The sequence below is a fragment of the Propithecus coquereli genome, unplaced genomic scaffold, assembly GCF_000956105.1.
Source record: "Propithecus coquereli isolate 6110/MARCELLA unplaced genomic scaffold, Pcoq_1.0 Scaffold36, whole genome shotgun sequence".
NCBI classification, from domain to species: domain Eukaryota; kingdom Metazoa; phylum Chordata; class Mammalia; order Primates; family Indriidae; genus Propithecus; species Propithecus coquereli.
The window spans coordinates 2,681,016-2,690,829 of record NW_012149285.1 but is presented as its reverse complement, the minus strand read 5'-3'; the positions used below and the strand labels follow the sequence as shown (position 1 = coordinate 2,690,829).

At 33.7% G+C, this 9,814-nt stretch overlaps 1 protein-coding gene across 1 annotated transcript in view; it reads left to right on the top strand.

Moving 5' to 3' along the window:
• The window catches only part of WDR17 (WD repeat domain 17), a 121,917-nt gene that overhangs the window by 108,753 nt on the left and 3,350 nt on the right, over positions 1-9,814 (top strand). The window contains exons 22-26 of the mRNA XM_012651639.1: positions 3,312-3,453; positions 3,787-3,889; positions 4,855-4,956; positions 7,323-7,421; positions 7,774-7,957. Of these exons, the coding sequence (XP_012507093.1) occupies positions 3,312-3,453; positions 3,787-3,889; positions 4,855-4,956; positions 7,323-7,421; positions 7,774-7,957 (630 nt within the window). The remainder of the gene's footprint in view (positions 1-3,311; positions 3,454-3,786; positions 3,890-4,854; positions 4,957-7,322; positions 7,422-7,773; positions 7,958-9,814) is intronic.

Below are 9,814 nucleotides of genomic sequence, written 5' to 3'. Positions count from 1 at the left end.
AGAATGGCTTTTATTAAAAAGTCCCAAAACAACAGATGCTGGCGTGGATGCAGAGAGAAAGGAACACTTATACACTGTTGGTGGGACTGCATATTAGTACAACCTCTATGGAAAACAGTATGGAAATTCCTGAAAGAACCAAAAGTAGACCTACTATTCAATCCAGCATTGCAACTACGAGGTGTCTAGCCAAAGGAAAAGAAGTCATTTTATCAAAAAGACACCTTCACTTGAATGTTTATTGCAGCACAATTCACAACTGCAAAGATGTTGAATCAACACAAGTACTCATCAATTAATGAATGAATGAACAAAATGTGGTATATGTTTACCATGGAGTACTACTCACCCATAAAAAAGGATAAATTAATGCCTTTTGCAACAATTTGGATGGAACTGGAGACCATTATCGTAAGTGAAGTATCCCAAGAATGGAAAAACAAACACCACATGTACTGGCTATTAATTAGAACTAACTGATGAGCACACCTGTGCACAGAGGAATGTAAAACTCAGTGGAAATCAAGCAGGGGGGAGAAGGGAGGCAGGGAGGAGCAAAAACCAACCTAATGGGTACAATTAACACTATCTGGGTGATGGGCACACTTACAGCCATGACTCAAGCATTACAAAAGTGATCCACGTAACCAAAAACATTTGTCCCTGCTTAATACCTTGAAATAAAAAAAAAAAAGACAACTTAGGATCTTTAAAAGAGTTAATGAGATACAATGAAATGTACTTGCATTATTCTAAAGTGCTTTAAAAATATACTCCTTTGCAGAATATAGGAAGCAATGTACCAATATTATATATAAAAACAACCCATATGTTCAACGGTAGGGGGGTTATTTATATAAATTACAGTATATTTCTATATTTCAATGTTCTTAATCCATTAAAAAATTACAAAGCTCTATTTTTATTGACATGAGTAAACGGCTTATAAAGCAGTTAAATAGAAAGCAGACACAAATATGTATACCATATGATTTCATTTTGAAAATAACTGTGAATATACATATTTATTTTGTTTATAGCATATGTAAGAAGATACCTGCAGTTCTATTAAGAAAAAGATAAGATATAAATAGAACATTTTCTCATCTTTAACTTTCAAAATAAGAAAGTTTTGTTTCACTTATTTGAACCTTGATTTTTCCCCTAGTGGGTGAGTGGCCCTGTGCATTAAACAGCAGATATTAATTGAGTACTATGTTAATACAGACAGACCAAAAGTGTATGTGAGTGAGCATGTATGGGTAGATGTGTGTATGTTGGTGTGTGTGTGTGTATATGTGTGTGTGTATGAGAGAAAATGAGAGAGACATCAGGGAAAATACTCGTGAAAGGATAAATGTTCAAAGTTACCAGTGGGCTGTGAATTATGAGAGATTTTAACTTCTGTATACACTTTGTAGTCTGTAAGTTATTGTTTAAGTAACCTTTGCTTTGCTTTTATACACATGACAGCTAAAAGCTGTATTTATGTTGAAATTAAATTGCACATGGATGGAAGCAGGAGGGGTTTTTTCCCAATTATTCTTCACATTTACTGTGCAGTGTTTGCACACTAACAGATAGCCTCTGAGAAAAAAGGTGCAGATGTTAATATCAAGGTTTAGTAAGACTAAATGAGTAGTCTAAGCTTACATAGCTTTTAATGATAGGGACGAGAATATTATTCACCTGGTCTTTTTGTGACATATTCAAAAAGGATAGAATTAGACTCTCTAGTCAGACTTCATTAATACTTTTAGAAAGACTAATGAGTATGTGCAAAGGTGTTAATAACACTGAACAATTTCATAAGTACAGATGCTCCTCGACTTTCAATGACTCGAGTTGCAATAAGTTGAGACTACTGTAAGTCGAAAATGCATTTAATACACCTCACATACCGAACATTATAACGTACCCTAGCCCACCTTAAATGTGCTCAGAACACTTACATTAGCCTTCACTTGGGCAAAATCATCTAACACAAAGCCTATTTTATAATAAAATGTTTTATGTCTCATGTAATCCATTGAATACTGTAGTGAAAGTGGAAAACAGAATGGTATACAACATACAGGGTACTTGGAATATGGTTTCTACTGAATATGTATCAGTTTTGCACTCAAAAGATAGTAAGTCAAAGCATTGTAAGTTGGTGACCACCTGTAATACTAAAAATTATATAATCAGATATGATATTAACATATTAATTTTTGGAATTTTAAGATATAAGAATTACAAGGATGATCATCTCCCTCTTATTATTATTCTATTTGAAGATAATATTTCAATAGGAATCATTTTTTTATTCCTTCTATGCTTGAGCACGTATCAAGATGAAGAAACCATTTTTCTATCCAGCCAAGTACAGTACCTAGTACATTTTAGTTGCTCAGTAAATAACTGGCATTTTGTGAGTATTGAGAAATAATATGAAATGTCATATATATGAGAGCCCCCTTAATTCAGTTTGTTGTAATTTTTTGAGAGAGAAATTGAGATCCAAAAAGTTAAATTTACTTAAAGAACAGGAAATATGAAATGATTCATAAATGCATTAAATAAATTGAAACAAAGTATGAAACTATCAACATTGTTTTGAAACAAACTTTAACACTTAAGCTTCAGAAATCATAAACATATCAGAATTTTATATAAAACGTAACTTAACCCCTGCCCACATTATGGAAGCAGACCATCTCACTTGAGGGAGGATCGGGCTCTCTCAGTTTTAACAGAAAAAAAAAAAAAAATTAGAAAAAATGGGAAGGTGACTTTTCATTTTTAAAATCTCCACTTTGTGGCATTTCAAAATGTCAAGGCTAAAAACTTTTAGAGCTTTTACATATTTTGTGTCTCTGAAATGTTGCATTGACTCAAAGGCCAAGTCAAACTAAATTACAGTGTAGAGGATATGTAATAATGCACCTTTTATGTTTGCTATTTTTAATGTAGTTTTGGCAATGGTTAGTATATTTGTTCTAAAATAATCTCATCATTTTTTCCCAAATTGCATTTGGTACTAATTCCAAAATTACAACCAGGACAATTTACTTCCACCTCTTTTATTAGGTATTTGTGTGATGAAAAACTACTGACTCATTAGCCAATGAATACCACTTACTGTTTTTAGATCTTAAAGATATTTCCATAAATATATTCTCTTAAGCCAAATAATTTAATTTACATCTATTTGGGGCAGCTGTAATAAGAAAACCATAGTAAGAATATTCAAAATATTTAGTACTCATACTATTGTTTTTATCTCTATAAATTTTAGTAACACTGTCGTCAAATCAATTATTTTCTAGTGCAAGCTACCCACAGTAGAAGAATGTATGAAGTTAGCTGAGACAGCCTGTGCAGATGGCAATATATTTGAAACTGTAAAGTATTACTTGTTAAGTCAAGAACCTGAAAAAGCCCTCCCTGTTGGTATTGACTTTGTTAAAGGTAAGTTTTTAGTTGGTAGTATAATGTAAAATCTACTCATTTATTTGATCTTTTCATTCATATGGATGATCAGCCTTAATTCAAATCTTCAAATCAAGAACTAGTCATCTTAAATTTTAAAAAGAGAGTGATTACTAACGTGAAATATGATATCTCTTTTGATTTTATGGTATGGGGACCTGAGAGAGAGTGAATAGGAAAATACTTGTGATCTAGAAAATAAAGAGGTAGGTAGGACTGACTGGCAAAGAATTAATCAGCTATGTTAAAAATTGGATGAACAAGTTTGATACTATTATTTAGAGAACCTTTTATTTGGTTTTATTTTGTCAGAATACATCAGTAATTCAAATTGGACGCTGGATACCGTTTACCCCATTCTTGACCTATTGAGTTATATTCGTACTGAAAAATTAGTCTTGCATACATGTACTGCGTGAGTACTTTTTCTTCAAAATATATAAGTGTATCTATGCAATATTTTAAATGGCTCTATTGTTCTTGATGTTCAGATCAAGAAATAGGATCATCTTGGACAGGTAGCTTTACTTGTAGAACAGTCACATTTTTATTTATTATAGTCTTATGAAAAAATATAGAGGTCAACTTGAAACCAAATATTAAATATTAGTGGTCCCAGTTAGTGCATGTATGTTTACATATGTGCATGTCCACACACATACACACACACACACACACACACAGACACCTGGTTCAAAGAATACTAGTCCAAAGCCTTTGGATGGTTTTGGACCTCATGAAACTAATGGCCATATTTATTAAGTATTCATTGTATACAAAACACAAGACTAGGCTTGGGGGAAAGAAGAAAAAGTGCTAGAAAGTAGAAAATAGACACCATCCCTGAAGTCAAGCACCATTTAAGTTATTGTCCATATAACTAAAGCCCTCAGAGACTCAATTTGCAAGAAAGGTTTTGGGCATTTTTCAGTTTCATGCCTAAGTGGAAAAGGTGATGCCGCAGCCTGGGAAACTGGCAAATTCCCTCAGCAAGAAATGCAGTCGATATGCGTTACCCTTTCCTAGAATCCACACAGAATGCCAGGAACTCCTACCTCTGACCAAAGCAGTTATTTAGAAACTAATCACATGAAGATACAGCCAGGGAATAGAGAAAAACAAGCAGGCAAGAGTTAAATACTATTTAAAGACTTTTATTTTAAATTATATTTTATGGTATAACATAAATGTCTGAATATGAATTATTAATTGATGAATAAATCATTATTAACAGATGAATGAATAAAATTTCCTAAACATACATTGCTATAAATGTCACCCATCAAAATATAGAGATACAAGTACATGAACTATAGATGAGAGTAAAATTCTATGCCTCAAATTGTGGAAGTTTAAAAATTTAAATATTTTTTCTTTTAGAGCTCGAAATGAGTTGCTAATATTATGTGGTTATATTGGTGCATTATTGGCTATCAGAAAACAGTACCAAAGCATTGTTCCAGCACTTTATGAGTACACAAGGTAAAAAAAATTTTCTTCTATCATAAAATTATAGAAAAATTCCTTTCACTAAGGTAGATAGTCTCTAAGTGGCTTATCGAAGGCATCAAATGTATTATTATATGCATTCATTATTTACTCAGCATGCACTTTGTAATAAAGTAGCAATTAACTATACAAATTAAGAATGCATTAGGCTGTAAATAGCAGAAATCCTAATACTAGCTTAAACTCATAGAGTTTATTGATCTTGCATGTTAAGACACGTGAGCTAGGCATTCTAGGGCTGTTACAGCTGTTCAGTGATTGCATCAAGGATCTGTATTCTCCCCTTCTTTCAACTCTGACATTCTCGGCTTCTTTGCTCTGCTTGAGTTTCCTGTGGTTACAAGATAGGTGCTAACCTCCATATATAATGACTACCTTCTAAGCAGGAAAGAGAGGTAAGGGTGAAAAATAGAGACCACAAAGGGCTTTTTCCTGGCAAGACCATTTTATCCAGGTAGGATAAAACCTTAGGGTTTTATGCCTACATCTCACTGGCCAGAATTGCATAACCTAATTTTCAAAGAAGATGGGAAACTGGGCATTTCAGCTTTCTAATTTCTATAGTGGAAAAAGGGAAAGTAAAGGGGGTTTGTGAGTAGCAGGTAACTTACTATTAATATTTTATATTCAGGCATAACCTACCAGCCAAACTCCTGCATTTTCTAATAGCTTGCTGAACTTCAGCCATTATGCTTCAAATGTATTATACTCAAAAATAAAATTCACAATGCCGTCCATGAAAACCCATTTCCAAGTCTTCTAGTTTGCTAAATGGCATAATAGGTGAGCTTTTTAACTCTTAACAAATGCTGAGAGTCTGTGGGTGCACAACTTTTCTGAGTACCCTTCATATGGGACAGAGCATTCTGAGAGAAACAGGCTTTCTCATTCCTAATTTCTCTCTATTGTGTCAGTGAAGCAGTAGCTGCCACCAAATGCAAACTAAGGAATAATGTGGAATTAATACTATCAGGGTGCTCAAGGAAAAATCTGTTTCTACATAAGCAACATAACCAAAATTTGAAAGCAACTTTTAACAGTATTAAAATATATTATGGGAGCAACAGGATGTATCACATAGAATTAAAATAATGTTTAATCAAATATATTCAGCTATATATAATGATGAAAGTAAAGGGGAAGAAAATAATTAAGCACAAAATTAATATTAAGAGTAAAAAGACAGCCTGAGCAAGAGCGAGACCCTGCCTCTACTAAAATTAGAAAGAAATTAATCGGCCAACTAAAAATACATAGAAAAAAAAATTAGCCGGGCATGGTGGCACATGCCTGTAGTCCCAGCTACTCGGGAGGCTGAGGCAGGAGGATCGCTTGAGCCCAGGAGTTTGAGGTTGCTGTGAGCTGGGCTGATGCCACGGCACTCATTCTAGCCAGGGCAACAGAGTGAGACTCTGTCTCAAAAAAAAAAAAAAAAGAGTAAAAAGAAGGGTTTTATTTAGACGACAGAAGAGACTTGAGAGAATATGTCTAAGGGAAACATGTTAGTTGAGAAAGAGAAATTCAGAATTCCCTAATGTTAAAGAACTTCTCCTCTCTGACAGTTCCATCTTTGCTGTCTTGTCTTGCTGCCTATATTTATTTTCCTAACCCAATAAATATATGATCCCCCAAAGTTTTATTCTCTTTCCTTCTCTCCTCCTCTCCTTCCCTTTTTCCTGCTCCACATCGCACTCTCCTCCCAAGTCTCCGCTCCTCCTCTCCTCTCTCCTGTCTACACTCTGTCCTTCAGAAACTTCACCCCTCACCGTTTTCTAGCCTCGCCTATCACCTCTACGGAGATGACTCAGTATTTTATATTCAGGCATAGCCTACTCTCCAAGCTCCTACGTGTATATATATCCAGCAGCTTGCTAAACTCCAGCCTTAAACTCAGTATGCTCAGAATTAAAATCAGCTTCCTTTCAAATCTACTCTTTCTCCTGTGTGTGTGGGTGTATTGTTTTAATGGTATCATTATACATCTGTCATCCAGGATTAAATGATCAGGGTCATGGTTAAGCATTCTCCCTCACTATGGCTATTATCCAACATTGCTTGACTTGGCTAACCATTCTGTATACATTATACAGGTCATTTATTCGTCCACTCAATCACTCAGTCACTCATACAGCCAATGTTTACTGAATATCTTTGACTTACCAGGCACTTTGCTAAATATACAAGTAAGCATCTGTATCTATACTACTATGTATAATACGTGTACACACAAATATATTTTTGAATAATAGTTGTTAAATCTAAAATGGCAGTTAAAGTTCACTTGCATTTTCTCAAATCTTAGTTTTTGATATCATGTTAATTTTCTTTCACATATTCAGTCAGCTGTTAAAACGTCGGGAGGTGTCAGTACCTTTAAAAATTGAACAACTTTCTGGAGAACTGGATGCATGGAGAGCTTGTACACAGTCCACCTATGAGTGAGTTAATGTAATATAAAAATTGGAATGCAAATTGCAAATTGCAATTTCATGGACAAATCTGTTGGGAGTGTACATGGTCTCATTATAAATTTTAGCAGAATAATGAATCTTGATTTGTTTAGCATATATTCATTTTATGCTAACAAATCAGTAACGTATAGTAATAATTTACAATACTGTTCTTTCTGCTTTTTGAAAGTCCTTTGTTTTATTATAAATTAAGTCTAAAGTTAATTTGCCTCCATCTATAAAGGAGAACTAAATCATCATCAGAGATTATTTCTAATCTAAACCTCAATAATTCTATGATTCTACAAAAACGAAATTTTGACATCTGTTGATAATATAGATCATTGGAAGACTCTCCTTATACACCTCCTTCTGATTCACAAAGAATGATTTATTCAACTTTACTAAAGAGACTAAAAGAAGAATCACTCCAAGGAATTATTGGACCAGATTATGTGACTGGATCGAATCTTCCAAGTCATTCTGATATTCACATCTCTTGTCTAACAGGATTAAAAATCCAGGTACAGCCTAATGTCAGGCATAACTTGTATATTTCCATCATTTTTATGTGTTTACTTTTTGAAATATGATCTTAAAACAAGCATAAGCTGAATAAAAGTAGGTAACTATAAAGACGTCTGAAGTCTAGTAAGGAGATAGTGCCCTTAGTGCTTTCATAGTTGGTATAAATAGTTTCTTTCTCCTTAAAATAAATTCAGAGAGACAGTCACTGTACTATTACCATAGAAGCAATTCATGTAATCTGTATACTTAGTTACAAATTATTTGTATACTTAGGAACAAATACGTTTTAAAATACATATAGGTTATATCCTGAGGGAAATTAAATAAGGGAGCAAAGCAACAATCAGCACAGTTACAAATGATTATATCGCAATAGATTAAATGTAACTTTCTAGTCTTTATTTGTGTTGTATGAAAACAAAGCAATTAAAGACTGAGGGATGTATAATATATTGTTTAGATATTGTGCGTGTTCTTACATCAAGTTACTGAACTTGTAAGCAATTAAAATTTATTAGGATCAATCACGAGGGACGCCTGATTGCCAAGGAATGGCCCTTAATGTACAATCAAATTAATGGGGATGAATGATGGCAGAGCCTCCCAATATGGCCCAGCAATGCCATTATCTTGAAGAAATAGAGACGTCATCTTAGAGCCAGGACTAGTTGTAGGAGTCCCCATGAAGCAAACAAAGACAGATCTCCAGGAAATGCTAATCGACACTACAGATTAAACTAAAAGAGCTCTACCTCCCAGTAATGTACATATTTTGCTGAGCAGATTCTAATTATTTCTAATGTAGTGTAGAAAATTACATTTCTAATGTCGACATGCAAAGCCAATGAAGAAGGTATTTTTTGGCACAACCACCCAAAATAAATATCTGGATACTAATATAAACCCTAACTATAGCTTAGCTTGCTATTGCAAGGTAGTGAAGTCTCAGAGCACACCAGTATGTTCCAAAAAACAAACAGGGCACATAGCTGTATATACCTTTATTACCCACTTGTGTTCAGATATAAAGAACCAAAGCAGTAAATTCAATAGCTTATAATTAAGAGTAAAAAATATGAAATTTTTAGAGTATGTCTTCAGTGGCACTTACTGCCCTTTATGTGCCATTTCTAGTACTTAGTACCTTTGTGTTCCTTTTCTCCTTCCCTTAAGATTCCTTTTCCCCATCTGGGATAGCCAAATGACCTGATAGATTTAACTCCTCTATTTAACTGTTTAACCTCTCTGTACCCAAAACTATGTCTGCTAATTATCTCGTATACACTAAGGTGCACATGACTAATAAAAATGGAGTGCTACCCTCCCAGGATATTTCTATGTCAACAGAAAATTAATGTGCTTGGGGTATAAATGTGAAATTTCAAGTACCTATTAGTAGGAAGCTGTCAACTTTACCTGATCCTAAGAAGGGCTTTCCATTATCTAGAAATAATTTGCTAGTAACAAGATGTATCATTTGAACTTATGACCAAAAACCTGATAGCCTTCAAGCCTAATTAAGAAAATAAAATTTTTATTGCATCTTGTGCTTTTTAAATCATGTTTTCCTTGTAAGAGCTGAGTAATATAGATTGAAAAGTTTTTCGCATTTGGTTTTTCCTAACTACCCTTGGTATACATAATACCTGATGCAACTAAATTATAAATATGCTAGTAATTACATGACTGAACATAATTTAAATTACACATATACATATAGAGCAATATATTCTTCATCTTCTGGAGAGCAGGTTCTAAGTTTCTGCCTTAAATAATTTCCTCAGCTGTATTGAAATAGGCTACATGATTAAAATAGTGAAATATATTTGTCTATTACTAGACATATAAAATAA